Genomic DNA, 21,496 nt, shown 5'->3' with positions numbered 1-21,496 from the left:
TGCCGAGGAAGGGTGAGCAGGCAGACTGAATTAAGCAAGCAGACCAAGCAAGTGGCATGGGACAGAGAAGCCTGTCACACTGGCAAAGAACACAGGTGAATGTGTCTGTCATTCGAACGTAGTCACAGGGGTTGTAAGATTTTGTGGTGCTTGCTGTTTTTATGCACCATTCATGGCTGCCCCTCCCTGCCCCTTGCTATTTTTTTAGAAGCTAGAACACTATTGGAATATAGTAAGTTTTAGAAAGAAAAACCCATTACTACCTTCTGATGTGGTCCTTTTGCCTGACCCTCCATACAATGCTGAGCATTGCAAACTAAGATTTCTTTTTTCCAAGCATCCCCTAGAAACCAAGTATCTATTACCACCCTTTTCCTGCTTTTGTCAAGGGCTTTCTCTGCCTGTCTTAGTCAGGGTTACTGTTGCTGTGATGAAACACCATGACCAAAAGATAGGGAGGAGAGGGTTTATCCAGCTTATGTTTCTACAACAGTGCTGGCTTACGTTGCTACAACAGTTCATTGAAGGAAGTCAGATCAGGAACTCAAACAGGGCAGGAACCTGGAGGCAGGAGCGGATGCCAAGGCCATGGAGGGGTGCTGCTTACTGGCTTGCTCCCCATGGCTTGTTCAGCCTGATTTCTTATAGAACCCAGGACCACCAGGCCAGGGATGGCCCCACCCATAATGGACTGGGCCCTCCCTCTTTGATCACTAATTAAGAAAATGCCCTACAGGGTTGCCGATCTTATGGAGGCATTTTCTCAATTGAGGCTCCCCCGTCTCTAATGACTCTAGCTTGTGTAAAGTTGATATAAAAGTAGCCAGTGCACTGCTCTACCCTATGAGATAGCTGAGTGATAAGATACTTATTCTAGAAGGACCCTGTTTTATTATAGAGGCCTGGACTTAGGGCTGGTTGTATGAAGTGAGGCCATCTTGGGGACGGGGCCCTCAACCCCAAGTTGGGGGTCAGATGCTTTCCCTAGGTTCACACTGTCAGGGCTGATTGCACTAGGTGACATCCAGCTGTTGTCCCTAGCACAGTGACTGGTTCTTGCAGGTGGGTAAAAGCACCACACCCTCTGGGATCACAGGTGGCCAGAGCTGTGAATGGACAGGAGGAAAATCTGAGTTGGTTGGATTTTTTTCCGCTCCAGGGTCAGATTAATGTTGCAAGATCTTTAAGCTACCCAAAAGAAATGCTGAAATCATATTTTAAGGAATTTTTGGTGTGTGTGTGTGTGTGTGTGTGTGTGTGTGTGTGTGTGTGTGTGTGAGAGAGAGAGAGAGAGAGAGAGAGAGAGAGAGAGAGAGAGAGAGAGAGAGATGTATGTGTTCAGTGTCTGAGCATGTGTGTATGTGCATATGTGAGCCTATGTGTATGCCCATGAAGGCCAGAGGAGGATGTCACATGTCCTGTTCTATGACTTTTTCTCTTACTCCTTGAGGGGTTTGTATCTTTTACTGAACTTGAAGTGTCTTGGTTTCCAGCAAGCCCAGTCTCTGCTCCCTCACAATACTGGGGTTACAGACTCATACACAAACACACCTGGTTTTCTATGCGGATTCTAATTGAACTCACAATTGCATAGCAATTGTTCTTAACCTCAGAGCACTCCAAAGAACTGAAATTGATCTCAGATCTTTAAAATACAATTTCTTAAAACATTCACATATATATGCATATATGAATACGTGTTTGCGTGCACATATATATGTATGTATGTATATATGTATGTATGTGTGTGTGTGTGTGTGTGTATATATATATATATATATATATATATATATAGTGTGTGTGTGTGTGTGTGTGTATAGTGTGTGTGTGTGTGTATGTGTGTACATGGACATGACATGAATATGGAGGTCAGAGGGCAATGTACAGAAGTGTTGGTTCTCTGTTTTTACCCTGTGGGTTACAGAGATGGAACTTGGATTATGAGGCTTGGCTGCAAACATCTTTACCCACTGAACCATCTCAATTTCAGCCAGCAGGAAGTTTATTTGCAGCCCGGCACAGTGCTGGGGGCCAGGAGGCCACAGCAACCTCTCTAAGTAAATGATAGGGAAATAAATCAGCCCAAGACAGGGAGTTGCACACTGTAGTGGCTCAGTTATGAGCCCAGAACATAAGGAAGAGCCCTCATGGGTATGCCAGATCCAAATACTTGCCATGGAGAGGGAAGGTGGGCAGAGCCCTTGGCTTAGCTGGGATCAGGGGAGATGAGATATCTGGAACCCCAGTGTTGCTATGTAAGATGCGGTGTGGGTGCTCAAGGTATGAATTATGAAGAACAGACCCCAGAAGTCTCCAGGCAGGTATGTGAAATGTACAGCCTGTTTGCTGACAGGCCACTGATGGTGGAAGCAGGCCTTCACTGCTGGGAGAGCCACCTGTCAGACCCACTGTGAATCAGCTTCCTGTCACGGTGACAAAATACCCGAGACAATCAATGCAAGAAGAGAAGCTTCTCTTGGCTCACAGTTTTTGTGGGTTCTGTCTACAGTCATCCTCGTGTGCCCGTGTGGAGGCAGCCTATCAGAGTGGGTGTGCCAGCTGGGGTGGGGGGAGGAAGAAGCCAGGGCACCAATGGCCTTTCCAAAGGCACACCCCCAAATACCTAACTCCCTTACCTGAGGCCCCCCTTCATTTTTTTAATTAAGAAAATTTTTTATTCATTTTACATATACCAATCAACAATCCCCCTCTTCCCTCCTCCTGCCCCTCCAATCTCCCCCTTCCGAGCCACCCCCCATTCCCTCCTACAAGAAGGTAAGGCCTCTTATGGGGAGGTACATTTAGTAGAGGCAGGTCCAATCCCCCCCACCCTCGGCTTCAAGGCTGTATGAGTTGTTCCATCATAGGTAGTGGGCTCCAAAAAGCCTGCTCATACACCGGGCATGTATTCTGATCCTACTGCCAGGGGGTCCCTTAAGCAGATCAAGCTACACAAGTGTCTCGCTATGCAGAAGGCCTAGTCCAGTCCCACTTCTTAAAGGTCCTACCACTTCCCAACAGTCTGCTATGGCCTGAGAGGACAGTATCTAAAACATTGTCCACATTGGCACTGCTTAGGAAAGACATAGAAGGTCACACATCAAAGTCCTGGCTTATCCCCCCCTCCCCTACCCCACCACCACCACCACCATGCATGTACACCCTATCCAATGAGCTACCAGAGGAGTTTCCAGGAAATCTTAAGGAGAGAGGAGAGGGGAGAGAGAGGAAGAGAGAGGGAGGAAAGGGAGGGAGGGAGGGAGGGAGAGAGAGAGAGAGAGAGAGAGAGAGAGAGAGAGAGAGAGAGAGATTCTTTTTCTACAGCTTAGGAGAGAATATTACTTCCTTGTAGGACTGCTTTCTCTGCTGCACCCTCACCCCCTTCCAGGAGGCGTTTGCTCTCAAATATGATTAGAAATGGGCCAGTTCCATTGAAAACCCACTCACCCACTCACCCCAGGCCGCACTGGAAGCATATGCAATTATGGAACAGCAGCATAGCCTACCATTCCCCCGGGGGAAGGGAGGTAACTGAGTCCTGTCTGAGAGCTGGTTAGACCTGCATCCCGGTGAACCGGACAGATGGGCCACTGTGAAAGCAGTTGCCCTTGCAAGCTTGGCAGCGGGTGTGACCCACAAAAGCCACACAAGAGAAGGAGGGTCTGCTGTCGTCTGACCCCCACACATGCACACATGTGTGCACACATGCTAACAATGCATATGTTTTTAAAATACCTCCAGGGTGTCAGGCTGTCTTCACGAATCTGGCCTAGGAGGCAAGGCTGCCACCAGATCACAAGTCAAAAACAGTGGCTCCAAAGACCTGTCTCTGGCCTGGGCTTATACTTGCTCCTGAATGGCAAATTCAGAAACAAGAGTCCAAGTTTGCTAATTCTAGGCTCTGTGCATTACAGCAGCCTGCCCCCTCCCTCCTCTCTTTTTCTATTTCACCGGCTCTCCCACTCACTCTCCACTTACTCTCTTGCTCTCAAAGAGGCTGACTGCAGAGGCCCTACTCTCCATTTCCAAAGGTGAGGATCTGGGGTTGCCATGGCAACGGGAGATCTGACAGTGAAAAGTCACAAATGGCTTCCAACTAGGGTGGGGAGATCTAAGAGAGACCTGGGCATTCCTGTCCAGGAGGCAGCAGGTGGGATGCAGCTGGGTCCCATCTCTATTCTTCAGGTTGCTGTGCCCTGGAGGGACCCCCTGCAGGAGGGGATCCCCAGAAGGACCACAGGCAGCTGTGTTGATGCTGCTGAGAGTGAGGGGTCATGACCCAGAGGTTTGTTTGAAAACCTGCATAAACATCTTCTTTCAGAGGGAGCACTCATGCTCCTCAGCCAAACAAGTTTGCTGAAGATGATGTATTGTGAACCAATTTGTTAAGTCTGAGTTGGGCCCATAAACTTGCCTGGTGCCCCAAAGAAAGATGATGGCTATTTTAGCCTCGCGTGGGCCAAGCAGCCTAGGCTCCCTAGAGGCCAGCTCTGAATCCCATCCTTAAGCAAAGCTCATCTGTTTATGAGCTCAGACCCCAGCCCTCATCACATTCCTCCATGTCTCCTGCTCTGAGCTAAGGACCCTTGACACCCCCCTGGCTGGGAGTCAGGGCTTCAAACAGTCTGTATTGGCAGCGGAAAGGGGAGCAGTGACAATTATTCAGCCTGGTAAGGGCTCTCAAATCCAGCCATCCTCACTGTGGGAAACGGCTGCCTGTCCTTCCTGCGTGGACCCAGATTCTCAGAGTCAGCTCAGAACTTCTCTGCCTGCTGTATGCCACTTCCACCTACCAGGACCTTGGCTCTATCTCCAAAGAACACCCAGGTCCTGACTGCCCTCCCAAACCCACCTGTGGTGAACACCCCCTGCAGGGAACAACACTTCCCCCTCCCAGCATGTGTCCTTTTCAGTGTTGGTATTTACAGTGAAGAGGCCTGCATCCTCTGGAGGGCACACAGCTAGTGTCTCCCTGTAGTCGCTCCCTGCCCCATCCTGCCACCATTTCCCTGAGTGGATTCTCCCAGCTTTCTCCTCTGCTCCTGCCACACTGGTCTCAAACACTTAGCATGGCTTCCTCTAAAACAGTGGTTCTCAACCTTCCTAATGCTGCAGCCCTTTAATACATAAGTTCCTTATGTTTTGGTGACCGTCCCCCAACCATAAAATTATTTCATTGCTACTTCATAACTATAATTTTGCTACTGTTGTGAATCGTAATGTAAAGATCTGATATGCAGGATATCTGAAGTTCAACCCCCTATGAAAGGGTTGTTTGATCCTCAAAGGGGTCGCAACCCACAGGTGGAGAACCACCGGTCTAGAACTTTCTTCCCTGAGACTTTGTCAGGCTTCCTCCCTCATCTGCTTGTGCCCAAACAATTGAGAACTTCTCTCCAGGGCCACTCCAGCCACCCTGGTTTAACACCCAGCCTTGCCATCCTGGTCCCTCCACACTTTATGTTCTGCAGCTGCTCAGAGTGATGCCCTCATTAGCTCCCTGGGCTTTTTCTATCTGGTTCTCTTATCCAGAAAGCACAGAGGCTGCTTGTTCCATTCACCAACGTATTCCCGGCACTCAGAGAGGAGAGTGACATGAAACACATTCAGTAGTTGTTGAAGACATGAATGGAGGAATGAGTAAAGAGACAACAGCAGCAACCCCAGAGGAGGATGGGAAACAGGAGGTCAGGGAGTAGGATGCACAAGGCTGGGACCAGTCACGTGTCCGTCTGGGTATCCAGGTCTGGGGGTCCTTTGTCCTTCAGCTAAGTCATCAAGATGAAACCATCACCAGCGTCAGAGTCCAGAGGAATGCTGAGATTTGTCTGTAGGAAGGGAAGTACGTGGCCTTCTAGGAAAGAGGGTCCCTAGGGGACTCATCGTCTCTGGAGAGTTTATTTTTCATGGGACAAATCTAAGCATCTCAAGTGTACACAGAGATGGAGGAGTGGGAGGGGGAGGGGAAGGGGGAAGGATGGCATTGAATTTCCTAAAAACACTTTATAATAGTGTGGGCCAATTATACATAGCAAACGCCTTCAAAATTTAAATTCTAATTTAAACATTTAATTCTTTAGAATTAATACACACAGGTGCTATTATGGGGTGGGGGAGGCATACAGCCTCCAGTGGGATCAGAGTTTTGACAGTGTTACTTACAACTTATATTACATCCATTTTATTTACTGGTCTAGGCAGCCGGAGCACAGAAAGATATACAGCGTGGAATAAACACATTCATCCTGGGTGAGGAATGCTGGCAGGAGACACTGCTTTTCAACATTAAAAATGTATAAAGTATTTAGCAAAAGTTACAGAAAACAGACCAAACAAGCAAATTTATTTTGTTAGAAAATTCCACATTCATGGGGCTTGCTGATGTGCTCAGGTTGCGAAGGAATGCCACTGGACATCTCTTTCCCCAGGGAAGGGGAAGACACAGAGTTGGGGCCCTCACCCAGGTTGGCTGGTGTCCCTTGGAATGTTGGTGCCTGGGTCCAAAAACCTGTCTGCTGAGGAAGCTGCAGGGGAGGGACAGGGGAGCACATAGAAGTCCTGACAGGGTGCAGGAGAAACTGGACACGTGACAGAACCAGTCTCAGCTCTTTCTTTCTGCCCCAGGGCCACTATTGGGAACTCCCCTCAAACACAGAGGGGCCACATCCCCCATATCACATAGTAAGAATCCAAAGGCCATCCCTACTCCCCCAGCACAAGCCTCCATAGTTCAGTCCCCAAGAGCCACACTCAGCCCTAGAAGACCAGCACAGGGGAGCCTTGATCTTGGGTCCCTGTCTTGAAGCAGGTCCTTCACCTTAGAAATGACTAACCAGCAGTTGAGGGGTTGGAGGAACCCCTTACTTTGGGCAGTCCTAACAGCTTTGCCTCCCATATGAGACCCTTGGGTTCTGACTCCCCAGTTCTGACCCTCACCTGAATCTAGGAATGCCTCAGTTTACCTGGAGCTTCACAAGCGCCCTCTAGGATCCACTTCTCATTCAGCAGTACCAGACCAAGACAGTTTGGAAGTACTGACTTACAGTTTCTTTGGAACAGATCTGAGAGGAACTAATTAATTCTCGGCTTGTGACATGATTTTGTTCCTTTTGGGTTTACCTAGAAAAGTGCCCATCATGAGGATTCTGGCCACAGCTGTGCAGATGACAGACACTAGGTTACACATGATCATGTGCATAGGGTGCAAATAGGCAATGAGGGGTGGGGGAGGACACCGAATCTGAAGGCCTTAGAGACCTTCTAGGACAAGCACCCTCAGTTGGCAGATGGTACAACAGATTCAGGGAAGGGTCAAGCTGTGCCCAGGGGTCATTGCTCAATAAACGCCAGGCCCTGAAGACTGAGGTGACAGCCCCTTGGGGGACAAGGACCTTCCTGCACTGAGAGGTATACTGCTGCCTCAGTGGAGGGTGACACTCTGTTACCATCCCTTCCTGCTTTCTGTACTGACCCCAAACTAGAATCACCAACAAAGTGAGTGTACCATCAGGACCACTCAAGGTCATGGCTGGGGTCTGGGGAAGAGGCCCCAGACATGTAGGAAGCAATGGGTTGGAATCAGTTATACAAACAGACTGGGGGGCTGGGGCTGTGACTTTCAGGGCATTAAAAACTAATTTTAAAACTAAGGAAAGCCTGGGGGTCTGCCCATGTGATGGAATTCTACTCAGCAGTGGGAGGGGACACACTCTACTGACACACACAGTATCATGGCTGACTCAAGGGTGTGTCAGTGTGGCTCCATTTACACGGCATTGTAGAAAAAGGCAGAACTGTATGGACAGAACATTGATCTGGTTGCTAGATCAGGGGTGGGAAAAGGGAACTGACATGAAGAGATGCCAATCTTGGTTGTGGTTGACAAGATCCTAGATGTTAAAGTTCAAAGAATTGCATTCCTTGAAAGGGTGAACTTTACTGTATTTTAATCACACCTCAGTTACCTTGAGAAGGGAGGCAGAAGGTTACTTTTTGGCATGTGAACTATGGGCATGAGGGTGTCTCCAGGCTAAGCCATCCGACAGCTGACCTGTGTCGTCACTTTGTATCTGTAAAATGCCTTCCTTAGCTTCATAATAACAGCAGGTCTTCAGACCCTTAAATTTTCCTTGTCAAGGCTACTCACAGCTGGGAGCAAGCCCCCCAAGAAGCCAAGGTCTTTTGACACCTTTTGAGTTTTATGGCTTGGATTTCCATGAAGGGGCTTTGGCTTAGCCAAGAGTCTCATGCACCCATTCACTACCCTGGCAATTGGCTGGATTTCACAGAGGGAATCGACACAATCCCCACCAGGAATTCGAATACTCTGATTCAGCTATTAACCAACCAGTGCAGAGATCCTCCTGCGACAACAGGGTCTTGTGTGGAGGTAGAAAGGTGGCCCCCACAGCAGTCTCAGAGACAGTTCAGGGCTGCCATCCACATCCTTCAAATGGCCTGTGCCCAGTTAGTGGGACTGTTCAAAAGTACTAGAAAATAATGAAGGGTAACAAGTGTCTCTTCTGGGAGGTTGTCATGGTAACCAACCCATTTTTTTTTTTTTTGAACAACATTCATTTTAGATTTTTTTTTTTTTTTTAAAATCAGGCTTTTGCAGACAAAGCTTAAGTGAATGCACTCCTGGGTAGGGGCAGGTAGAAAGGACTGTGCTGCTCTTAGCCTGGACAATGGATGCTCGCCCACCCTGAACAATCCCAGCCAAATCCTCTCAGAATTTAAGCACTGACATGTTCACAGATGCATGATAACAGGGCTGGGGGTAGTTAAATGATGGAGCACTGGACTAGACACATGTGACTCTGGGTTGGGTCCCCGGCACTGGAAACAGAACAAGGACCCCAACAATAGCTTGAACACTCTGCTCCCAGTATGTACCTTCAGGTTCTCAATCTTCTTGATTTCACCCAAAGGGTGCTGTGAAGGCGGTTGGACACTTGACTCATAGTTTTGGGTCTCATTTCCTGGCACCCTCATCCTCCATGTTCTCACTCTCCCTATTTGTAGTACAAGGAAAGGTATTGAGAAGCAATCAAAGCTGGTTTTGAAATTGGAGCTGGGTATGAGTTTGGTAGTTACGAGACTCAGATCTTGCTGTTGGATTAAGACCTCCTAGCATAGTTAATACTTTAAGGATCCGAGTGCAAAGTGGAATTCTACCTTCTCTCCAGAAGGGTCTAAACACACCTGTTCTACCTGTGGGTGGAGCAGACTGGAGAGTGTCCTCTTAGACACAAGACTAGTTCCAGCACTTAGCACCCAGTTCTAAGCATTCACTGAAAATGAGTGTGCAAAATGAACAGATGCAGAAAAACCAGCATACATCCAGTACCTCTGAGAACTCAAAGGGGCAGAGAGGGAAAGCTGACATTGTCTCGGGAAGAGGTGAGTCTACACAAAACAGGTCTGAGGGCTTGTATAGATGACAGAGCCATAGCCTGTTTTCAGATAGATTACACATTGCTTATCTACAACAAAAACGCTTCATGAACAAACGATGGAAGGAAGAGGGGGAAAAGGAGGAAAAGGTATATGTAGACAGACTGAAAAGGAGGTGAATTGGCAATGAGGAAGGAATGGCCTCAGAATGAACACATCAGCCAACTGGGGTTTTGCTGGAGGAAGTGACATCTCAGAGGATGCTGAACCCTTTGGATGGGGGTAAGGGAACAAAGTCATGAGCCACACTGTGGTACCCTAAAACCCTGTGTATAACAAGACTTAGAATCTGACCATCACTCACAAATTAGGTTACTAAAGCACTACAGCCATTTTTTTTAAAATATAGAAACCAGGAAATAATATACTAATATTGAGAGCTGGTGTCACAGTTCATGCTGAGCCCTGGGATGCAGAGCACAGGTTGGCGGAATGTCCACATAACAGCCTTTGTGGTTGAGATGTTTCAGTAAGAAAAGTGACAATGCTCAGTTTGCTTTAGTGTATTAGGCATCCTCCTAAGAACCATGAGACATGGTTCTCTGGATGAGGTGCCAAAAAGGGTCAAGATTAGTAAACTGTCTGCTATTAGCATGTATGACTGGAAGATGTGAGTTCTGCTCAAAGGATTCTGCCCTCTGGGGAGATAGACAAAGTCACCTGTGGGAAAGATGAGGAAGGATGACCTCCCAGGGTACAAGTTCCCAGCTAGAATCTGGCCCCCTCCTGACTATGTGACTTCCCAAAGTTCCTTCTTCTAGGTGGCAATAACCTACAGCCACAAGAGTCTGCACTACTGTCCAGTGCCAGTAAGGGGGACAGTAGTTCCTATCCCATCATGCACATCCACAGCTGGAACCAACAGAGAAAAATCAAGACTGACCCTGACCACCATCCCACATGACCTGTGGCCAGCAGTCTGGGAGAGCTCTGGACAAGGCTGTCATAGTGTTGAGGAGAAGTGGGCAGACAAGACTTTCTGAGATTCCACCCCCAAAGCCTTTAAACATGCACACAGCTGCCTGAGGACTTTGGAAACATCTTCTATTGAGTCTGGGAAGGAGTGTAAGGGTGAAGGTGGGGAGCTTCCTCCTTGAGAAAGAGGCTGAAAGGAAGGGCAGGTTGGGACTTCCGTCGTAGACTTTATAGCCAATGCCTGATCTGAAACAGATGGAAGCCATGATCTGGTGGTGCCAACTGAGGTAGTTCTGTCCTGACCTCTCCAGAGTTGGGTTGGGAAGACACCCCCCCGCCCCCGCCACCCTGTGTGGGGCATGGAAAAATAGATGTGGACTGCCAGAATGCAATGGGGCAAAGTAGGGAAGGTTGAGAAAAGTTGTGGGTGCGGGCTGTGACCTGCTCTGTGCCTCCTATCCTTGATTCTGGTTCTGACATTGTTTGGAGACAGAGACCTCCCTCCCTTCCTCTTCCGTAGCCCTGGAGATGAGAAGCCAGCTGGAGGACAGGCTCTGGATACCTGGGGCCCAGGTATGGAATGGCTACCCTGGTGGAACTCAGCAGGATCCCAGGGTTCTAGCCTCTAGTGACAAGCACAGCATAGGAGTTGGAGGGAGGCTTCAGTCTTCGAGATGGAGTCAGGGCTATGGGTCCATCTTTAGGGCCTGGGAATATTGGGGATCCCCTGGCTGGGTCCTTTTTCTGAAATCACCAGCTCATTTTCTCCTCTGTGGACAGGTCAGCAGGTAATAGGGCAGATCCACTCCTCCATGGGACCCCCAGCCCCTCTCCTCAGCAGGACCCCCAGGACCACACAGGCGCGTCTAGATCTCCATGTCCACTGGGCGAATGTTGCCTGTTTTGTGCTCTCTGACCCAGAGCTCCCTGTCTTTGGCTGGGTCCACTTTTCTCAGCAGCTGGTCCACAGGCTCGACTGTCTGTAAGGGACACAGAGGAGGGGTCACTGTCAGAGGTGGCAGTTGAACTGGGAGGTCTCCAAAGTCCCACACTGCCACAGTTGGAGAACCACCTCAGATCAGCCCTCTAGAAGGTTCCAGGGCCCCATGGATGTGTTTTGAGGGTGAGAAAGTGCAGAACACAGTGAGAGGTAGAGCTGATCTACAGACCTCAGGCCTGGAGAAGAGGGCAGGCTGTACTGAAGGGGACCTCTTCCTCTATCTGCCTTCCCTTGGCTAAGAGACCAGCCTTCAGGCATCGGTCATTGTTTTAGAAGTTTGTTTTCTGAAGCAAGTTCACATGGGAGACAAATGTCTTTGGCTATTTTAACCATTGTAAAGCTGAATGAAGCACATAACTGTGATCCCAGCACTGGGGAAATTAAGGCAGGAAGATCACATATTCAAAGGCCTAGCCAGATCCAGCCTAAAACCAAACCAAACCAAACCAATTACAGCCTTTTTTTTTTTTTTTTCTTTTGGGTCCTTGGTTGTAGCCCCCAGGAGAACCTGCCTCATGTGCTAGGAATGGATCACATTGACCTCTGGACAATCATGCCAAGTCTGTCCTGCTAGCCTTAGTGCATAGATGGGGAACTCACGCTTTGGTTGAACATGTCTGTCTCATGCCGCAGCTGTGTGTACTGGCACAGATGTTGTCGGATCATCTCTACCCTCTCCACCTCCAGCCGCTCCAGCTCCTACAGAGGATGAAGAGAAGACCAGAGGCCCCTGAGCACATCCCTAACTCAGGGACCTTCCCACCAGACAGGTATCAGGCCACCATGTATTCTATGCACAAGGCCCTGGCTGTGGATCCCCAACCTATATGACCCTCTGGGTTCTCCTGAAGTCAGTCTTCAGGGTGAATATGAGGGTCATAAGAGTGTCTCTCCCTGCCTCTACATGGAACTCTGCATATGCAGAGTCCTTGAGAACCCTCACTAGGACTCAGAGAGAACAGATCTATGGTTGGCCCTATCAGCCCAAAGCATCATGGAACAACATGTAAGCTGGGATCTGTGATGCTCTCCAGCTGACAGGGGAGCAACAGGGTGTATGCTGGAGCTTTCAGCCCTTCAGCTTCTCTGGCTTCTACCTGCTCCTAGTGCTGAGGGGAAAAGAAGACCAGGCAGGGAGCACAGCAGGCTGGGAATGTGCTAGCATTGTCAGAGGAGAGTGGAGAGGCTTGTTGGTGGGCTCTAGCTGGTTCCGTGACTTTAGGGGATTAGGCTGTTATTCTGTGGGTAACTAGGTCACGGCCCAGGTGATTAACCTGGAAGGGAGGTAAAGAAGGGGGTTTAATTAGAAGATTAATGGAGGAGAGGAAAAGCAGGGCACTGACCCTGAAGGAAGCTGCTAATCTCCCTAGGTGGGCTAGCACCTGGAGAAAGTAGCTGGTTAGCAGATGGGAGTGGGTGCCATTGGACACTGGGATGGTAGCATGGACAATGGCCATGATGCTGTCCCCTTCTCCCACTTGTTTCCAGTACCAGCCACACACTACTGTCCTTCAAGGCAGGTCTGACCAACAAGGAGAGACAAGTGACCCTTTAAAAGGAACATACCGGCTGGCATGCTGGGTCTGCCACCATGGTCTCCCATGACATCCCTTCTACAGCCCGCCCAGTCTTCCCATTCAGGTGTCTCCTAAGGATCCCTCTATCAAGAACCTGAAGTTCTGAGTGTGTGTGTGTATATGTGTGTGTGAGTGTGTGTATGTGTGTGTGAGTGTGTGTATGTATGTTTGTGTGTGTATGTGTGTGAGTGTGTGTATGTGTGTGTGAGTGTGTGTATATGCATGTGTGTGTATGTGTGTTAGTGTGTATGTGAGTGTGTGTGTATGCATGTGTGTATGTGTGTGTGTGTGTTGGGGAGAGAGTGTCCACTTTCCACCGCTTCTCTGCTTTTCACAGCAGGGCTGTGGTTCACTGAGATGAGGAAATTCCTGGTGGATCCTGATACCTCAGTGGACAGACAAAGGAGGACTGAGCAAGACCAGGGAGTTCACAGAGCAGGGAACTCCAGAGCAGGAGTCTGAATCCATGGGCAGGTATAGAATGAGGGCTGGACTCCAGGGCTGAGAGAGACCTAATGACCATCTTCATTCTAACCACCAGTCCATCCTCCCATGACCGCTGCCCCCCAACCCCTCCCACCCAGGGCTGCTTGGGCACCAGCCTCTTTGCCATCTGCTCACATACCAATGTGGTCGTCACCATCTCTTCAAACCACTTGGACTGGGCCTGGTTGTAGAGGTCCACGCAGCGCATGAGGTCATCACCTGGGAAAAGCCAACAGCTACCATCATGCCCTGTTACATGCCACCCTGTCTCCACTACGGCTGCCCTTCTCTGCCTGTGCCCGTGGTTATGCCTGTTCCATTGCAAAGTTGGTGAATGAAGGGGGAAGAAGAGAAGAAGGGAGTGGACGAAAGAAGGGGCAGATGACAGGGGACGAGCCACAGAGTGCCCATCTGAACGCGATGGCAGACCCCAAGAATTCAGGCAGGGGGCTTCTCGTGAAGAGACTACACTTGACTCTGGGTGCCATGGTGCACATCTGTAATCTCAGCATTTGGGAGCCTGAGGACTGCAAGTTCCAGGTCAGGGTGGGTAACTTCGGGATGTAGCTCAGTGGTAAGAATGCCTTCCTAGTGAATGTGAGGCTAGGTAGAATCCCCAGTATCTTCTTTCTCCCCAAAGAGAGAAGTTTGCAAGTCTGTGTGTGTGTGTGTGTGTGTGTGTGTGTGTGTGTGTGTGTGTGTGGAGAGAGAGAGAGAGAGAGAGAGAGAGAGAGAGAGAGAGAGAGAGAGGAGAGAGAGAGAGAGAGAGAGAGAGAGAGAGAGAGAGAGAGAAGGGACAGCATTCTGAATCCCAACACAACATCCTGTGGTCGTGGCTCATTCACTGCCCAGTACTGGTACAAAGCTGAGCACTAGAGCAGATGAGTGGGAGCCTGGGGAAACTGAGACAGGCTGAACCAGAGGGAAGCGTTCATGCGGCATTCTGTTTTATAACAGCAATCTGAACACATAACCACTACAGCTCCACGGCTAACATACTAATTTCTGTAATGACATGTATCTCAAACGTTTTTTTAAAATTAGAACAAAATCGAACTATGAGGTGATTACAAAATATTAGTAAGGACGCTGGCACCCCAGAGCCTCGCTACACAAAGCACGGTTGGTGTACTGATGGCATCAGGTGACCCTGGGGACTGCCCCAGACCTGCTGAACCTGAAGCCAACTTTCCCCCAGACCTGTGGTGAGGGGTGTGTCAGAGGTGCAGACACGGAAGTGCACTGCACTGTGTAAATGTGGCTCTGGTGAGAACAGAGCACCACGGCCTCTGCTCATGCTGGGAGAAGCTTGTGAGCCAAGTGACTCACTCTAATAAGTCAACAGGCAATTCTAGGAATTCTCAGAATTTAATCCAGTCATTTGAATAGATTGAAAGTCATTCCTTTGACATAACTCTTACTCATGTGCCTTCTGGTGGGAAAGTGGAGGAAAACAGAGAGACGTGTCTATATAGCTCAAGACCAGCTCAGTCAGCATCCTCATGCCCTGACCACAGATAGACCATGAGTCCTATGTTTTGGGAACAGCTGTGCTAAGTGTTTTCTTCATTTAGTTCCTGGCCAAAGCCAATGATTGCCCCTTTGGTTCGAGGAGCATTAGCTAGAGGGAAGCGCATTGATACATCTCTGTCCCTTAACTTCCATCATGATGTCACCCCCTGGGCATACACTGTGGGGCTCCCGGTGCCCTACATGTCCATCCTGATTTTGAGAACATGTTTCTGGACTATCTGCAGCATCAGAAAGTGGTGTGGGGAAGGCTGTTGCCTTCCTGTGGCAGCCCAAGAGATGGAAACTGGACCGTTCCTAAAAGTGCCAGTTGAGAGAGTGGATTCTAGAGTTAGAATGCCAGGGCTACCTCGATCCACTGTTATAAGCTGCATGACTCTGGGTGTGCCAACCAATTTGCCTGTGCCTCAGTTTCTTTATCATGAAACAAGGTATGACACTGTAGCTTTAAAGAGTCAGCGTAGCTGAGCAGTGGTGGCACACGCCTTTAATCCCAGCACTGGGGAGGCAGAAGCAGTGGATCTCTATGAGTTCCAGGACAGCCTGGTCTACAGAATGAGTTCCCAGACAGCCAAGGTCACACAGAGAAACCTTGTCTCAAAAATCAAAACCAAACAACAACAAAAGTCATCTTGAAGAGGAGCCGATGCGTGCCAGGTGCTTGGAATAGAGATTAGACAGATATCAAGATGCTCCTCATGGCCGAGCCCCTGAGAATCCGGACACCCTTCCTCTCAGTAGCATTGTGAGAGATAGAGAAGGAGAGGAAAAGGACCAGAAGGGAAGAAATGTCAGTGCCTCCTTCCAGGTGGAAGCCTCCCCAAGTCAGTTCTCCTCAAACCCAGATACCACAGAGAGAACGCCACTACACAGAGAACCGTTGCAGAAACCAGGCAAGGAAAATCAAAAGCAAGCAAGCAAACACAAAACCTTCTTTCTTTTTCTTCAAAGAACAAAAGTAAAAGACAAATGATAACCACAGGAAAATACTTGCAATTTGGATGGCCAGGGGTGACTCTCCCTCACACATAGCTAACCTGTCAACCGGTCACTAAGAATGACACACAGCATTCAACAGGGATTTGAGTTCCTTATCATGGGTTTGTGTGTGTGTGTGTGTGTGTGTGTGTGTGTGTGTGTGTTTGTAAAATAATTCATGGGTGTATTTTCAGAATGTTCAACCCTCTTATAGAGAATTACAAAGTAATATATATATATTTGTATATATATATATATATATATACATATATATATATATATATATATATATATATATATAATATGATATTGCCAGCATACCAGTGGTTTCAAGTTTGATAATAGGCAATAGCAATAAGCATTCAAGGAAGTGGTATTCATAGGTATTAGCCATGGAGCCCTCTCTGGAGAGCAATTTGGAAATATCTGTCAAAATGAATCAAACCTTCCAACCCAGCCTCTTCATTCTCTCCATGGGAGGATCTGGTCTTATATATGCAGAGAGCTGCAGTTCCAATAACAAACAGAGTATCTCTGGTCCTGGGCAAACACTCAGAAACAATCTCAAAGTCCTAAAATCGATTAAAGGAATGATGCAATTAATTTGGATACAATCATGGGGGCTGGAGCTGCTGCCCAGGAGCAATGTTCTTGCCCAGTATGGATGAGGCCTGAGTTCCCTCACAGGCTGCACAATAAAACATAGCAATAACAATCAAAGTGTCTGATGTGCATGACTGGATGTATAAAGAGGTTTGGAGGGAGTGAGATTGGGGGTATTTCTAAGACATATTAATTGCAAAGCAAGATCAAAGATAGAGTATAATATGACCCAGTTTATATGAATTCAGAATTATTTGGGGATTATTTCTGGTGAATAACATACTCTTGTGTACTGATGAAAGCATTTGCTGTATATTGCTGTGTCTATATAGTTTTGTTTTTTAATTTAATGAATTAATTTGAATATGTGTCTTCCCTCTTTGGGACCCCTCCCTATTTACAATAAACATATCAGGAACTTACAAAAATGTTTCTGGACAGGATGTGTTATTATGGATCTAATTTTTGTCAACTTATTTCTATCCCACTTTATTTTATATCGTCTAAGGTGGATAATTTATTCTAGAATGATACAAGATGCCGCAGGTTGGTCAGAAATCAAGAGACTTGGCATCTTTGAGAAAGTTGTTTTCTTCACTCTGAGGCCCTATCTTCCTGTCTTGTGTAAGCAGCTAATTGTTACCACCAGGTGGCAGCAGAAACCGGCCTACTGGAGCAATATGGGAAAATTCTGAAATATGGATGCTTTTAAAACTGAATGCTGCTGGCTTCTGTCCTCAGGGCAGGAGCTCACTTCCACAGTATAATGAACTCCCTGGGGAGGTGGAGCATCTGGATGGGTGGGTTGGCAATTGCATTCTTCAAACAGAGACAGGGCCCCGAGCTCTTGGTGCATGGAGAAATCTGTTAATCTCTCTAGACCTAGACATAGGGCTTAGAAAAATCCGAAGGCCATGGAAGGAACAGCATGAGCTGGGCAGTCTTCACTGCTACCTTGGAGTAGCTTGCCTGCTTTCTTTCTCTTCCCTTGAGATCCCTGGTCATGGGCAGGGAGGGGACACAAGGGATACTTCAAGGGGGAAGATGAGAAGGACCATGCCACAGGAATGGGAGCCTGACAAGAAGAGTTGCCCCTCCCCCTGGGCTGGTACTGCTAGGACACTATTGGGCTCACCAGCCTGAGTGGACTTCCGCCGGGCCTTCTTGATGTCCTCCTCTGTCTTGTTGCTCAGCTTGATCTCCAGCTGCTGGGTCTTCATCTCCAGGTCCTTCTGCCGCTCTGTGAGGGCTTTGCGGGCCTGTGGGGTGGATGGGGAGATGGAGTGCGATGAGGGGGAAGACCAGGAGACACTGTTCATAAAGCTGCAGCCAGGCTTCAGGGTCTTGCCACCCACCTTCCTATGCTCATCCTACCTGCTTGTGTGGATGATGGCACCCTGGCACAAAGGAACCAGAGGGCTAGCCTAACCGGGGTTTTCTTACCCTGTCCTCTTCCAGCCACATCTGCATGTGACCTGTCAGTCTCTGAGGCTACATTCCTCCAGAGCATGTGCTTGTACTGTGATCCTAAAACTGCTGTCTCTGAGACTGGAGATAATGGCTCAGTGGTTAAGGACGCCTGTTCTTGCATGTGGCCTGGGGTTTGATTTCTAGTGCCCACTTGGTGGCTCACAATTATCCATAACTGCAGTTCCAGGGGATTCAATGCCTTCTTCTAACTTCCAAGGGCACCAGGCAAGAAGGTGGTGTGCAGACATACATTTGAGCAAAACACTCATACATATGAATAAATATAATTAATAAAGATTTAAGAAAAAAAAAACACTGTCTCTCAAGAGTTGGAAGGGACCATAAAGGTTACCTGAGTTACTTCCTAGCAGTGCACAACAGGTTGTAGGTACCAATTTACTTATCTCACAGCCTCAGCCCTTTCTGTGCCTGCATCATCATCATCATCATCATCATCATCATCATCATCACCACCACCACCATCATCATCATCACAATCACCATCATCATCCACTCTCAGCCTTTGGTGGAGATGTAGCCACATCTTGGGTACCTGCAGTGTTTTGCCACTCCTGTTGTAGAGGACACCCAATCAGGCCACTGGGGAGATTGTCTGTTCCTCCAGGGCCAGCCCCCAGCAGCCCTGCCTCCTGTGGGATGACCACCCACAGGAAGGTGATTCTTTCCACATCTGGGAGAGGAGACTAGTTCAGGGTGGTGAGGCCTAGACCCAGTAACTGTGTGAGTAACTGCCAAACATCTGACTTGGTGTCCATAGAAATAGGGGTTGCCTTGTCCCATGGGGCAATTTCACCCTCAGCTTCTGCTCGCTCCCAGTTGCCCTTGGGAGAGTCATCCTGGTGTCCTGGGGTAGCAACTCCTGCCCGCCACATGGATAGGCGGGAGTTCCTTGGCCTCCCCCCCGCCACTCCAGCACACAAGGACAAAGGTTTCTGCTGTGACACCAACATCTGGTTTCTGTCCTCCAAGCCCCCAGATGTTCACCAGCGAGGTACCCTGGCCTCTCACCTTCTCCACTGAGGCATAGCGGCTGGCCAGCTGCTTGCGGAGGTCAGCGATGTGGTGGTCACACTTTTTCATGTCCTTCTTGAAGTTCTCTCGGAAGTTCATGAGTGGTTTCTCCACCTCGCTGTGGAGCTGTGGAGGAGGATGGAGAAGGAGGAGGGTGGAGAAGGTGCGCTCAGAACCAAGTTACGAGCTGTGTTAGGGTGTGAGCAAGACCTCCCACCCTCTCGTAGAAGCCAGGCCCTGGGGCAGTGGTCTGGATGGCTAGACCATCCAGAGAAGGCTAAAGAGATGAGCATCTTTATCAGCTCTCTGCACTGGCCACCGTAGGTCCCAGGCAGCGTAGCCATGGGCTAAATGGGTAGCCCAGAATTTTGCAGTTACCACATTAGCTCACTTCTTCCTTTTCTGTGCCTCTATAACAGCGTTTCCTCTTCCCAACATCTTGTCTTTGACACTTGGTGGCTTGCAGTATGGACACTGTGCAGTGACTGAGTCGCACTAAGGAGCCCCGCATGGGTACCCTCACTTGGGTTTCACAATATATAGTTGTCTAGTATAGCTTTCTTTGGGCATCCTCTTCTCCTGTCCTTTTTCAAAGTGGGAGTCTTTTGGGGGCAGAGCACATCACCTGCCTGTGTCCTCAGGCACTTAGCAGAGTGACTGTTGTGTGAAGCTTGGCAGATGACTGGAAAGGCTGTCAATCACTCAGGTGATCTGAGATCATTTGTATTTATGGATCATGTGTTTCATGCCTAGAGTACAAAGATGACCCGGGCCTTGTCAGACCTCCAGAAAACGGTGGCAGGGGCTGTCGGGAGGCCCTTTGGGAACGCACAAGGACAACTGTCCTGGGAAGCACTAAGGGGAGCAGGTGCACTTCCTGTCCCCACCCCAGTCAACTGTCCTCATGTTCCTTCTGAGGGCCCAAGAAAGAGTCCTCTGCAGTGAGAAGAACTGTTGGCATCTGGTTTTAAAGCACCCTCCCTCTTTCCCACTGCACATCACACTTTCTTGAGATGTCTTTTAAGATGCTTGTTTTGATTGTAAGCACGGCATGTTTATTTTTGTAAGAATGGGGATCAATAAGCCCAGAACTGGTCAGCCAAGAGGGCAGCCTAGCACTCTCCTGTGCCCCATACCCAACCTCCTGGAGATGAACAGCCCCTGCCCAGACTCAGTCTTCTGTAACTCCACTGGGCCAGTGCCTTGGAGACCCTCAACATGACCCCCCTCTGTCCCATTGGTGTCTGTGGCTAGGCAGCTCTGTCTCCGAAACAGATGACTCCCAGCTCTCAGGTTCTGGAGACTTTCTCGTCTCCTCCTGCTTAGGTTTTGGTGACACTGTCTTTTATTTTTTTCTGGAGATTACCCAAGACTTGAGTGCTCTTATTTTGACCCCAGCTTCTTAAGCTGTGGGTTGCACCCCCTAACAGGGACATAAAACTGAATGTGGGTTTTACACAAACTTGGCAACAGTGCAAGGTTTATGAACATGTAACAACCGAAAGTTAATTCAAAATCAGACGTGTGGTGAACCCAAGCTGTCCCTGTCCCATTACGTGACTTCATAGGAATCTTGGCTCTGCAAACAGATGGCACTTTGCACCGCACATGCTTATCACACCACACAACACCAACAGACACTGTGGAAAATGTCTCAGCTGAGATTCAAGGCTGTTGCTATTACTCCATGCACCAAGTTTTCTGTTTCGGGGATTTGAACTCACGTCCTCATGATTGTGCATTATCAAGTGCTTTACCCACTGAGCTATTTCTCCAGCCCATATATTAAGGACTTCTTAAAATCAATATTTTTTCCCTTAAAAACTTTGGTTTGGTGTCTTTTCCAGATGCATTCTTAGCTCTGAAGCTTTTGCTCCCAGCAGGGCAACAGTGATCTTTCTTGAAAGTGTTTCTGGGGAATATGTTGCCAACCGGGCCTGTAGTAGATGGGTTGGACTATGGGAGCTGATTGGTGGGGTCATGGCTCCCCCAAACCCTTCTTTTCACATCACACGTCAGAAGAGAAGAAGAAGAATTCCAAGTTGGAAATGATTTCAGTGACTTCTGGTCTGGGCATTTCCAAGTGGTGAGTGACTAGCTGTGAAATCAACTTGGTGGGTCAGGACCAGGGTTTTTGAGATAATAAGAGCCAACTTGGGGAGAAAGATGTCAGGGTGTATTTTAGGCAGAATAAAAGTAAAGTGTGAGAAGAAGCATCTGTGCTGGCTACACACAGGTGCATCTGGGAGTGGGTATGGGGGTGGGTACGCACATGTGCTTGGTGACCATGTGACATGCCTCCTGTGGTCACAGTCAGGCCAGACTAAAGCCATAGACGCATTTGGAACTCTTCATTTCACACATGAGGAAAAAAAAATGGGACCGTGAGACTGCCAAGTAACCCACCGATGCTCACGAAGCTTGTTAGTGACAGTGCTGGGCTCACATT

The 21,496-nt window shown here is 48.6% G+C and overlaps 1 protein-coding gene across 4 annotated transcripts in view; it reads right to left on the bottom strand.

Moving 5' to 3' along the window:
- Window positions 1-6,047: 6,047 nt before the first annotated feature.
- The window catches only part of Gas7 (growth arrest specific 7), a 237,146-nt gene continuing 221,697 nt past the window's right edge, over window positions 6,048-21,496 (bottom strand). For all 4 annotated transcript variants that reach the window (XM_036195631.1, XM_036195633.1, XM_036195632.1 and 1 more), the window contains 5 exons: window positions 19,045-19,173; window positions 17,681-17,804; window positions 13,574-13,653; window positions 11,972-12,070; window positions 6,048-11,351 (listed from right to left, as the gene is read on the bottom strand). In XM_036195631.1, coding sequence (XP_036051524.1) covers window positions 11,238-11,351; window positions 11,972-12,070; window positions 13,574-13,653; window positions 17,681-17,804; window positions 19,045-19,173 — 546 coding nt within the window. In that variant the 3' untranslated portion in view covers window positions 6,048-11,237. The remainder of the gene's footprint in view (window positions 11,352-11,971; window positions 12,071-13,573; window positions 13,654-17,680; window positions 17,805-19,044; window positions 19,174-21,496) is intronic.

The sequence above is a fragment of the Onychomys torridus genome, chromosome 8, assembly GCF_903995425.1.
Source record: "Onychomys torridus chromosome 8, mOncTor1.1, whole genome shotgun sequence".
NCBI lineage: Eukaryota > Metazoa > Chordata > Mammalia > Rodentia > Cricetidae > Onychomys > Onychomys torridus.
This window is presented reverse-complemented; position numbering and strand designations above follow the sequence as displayed.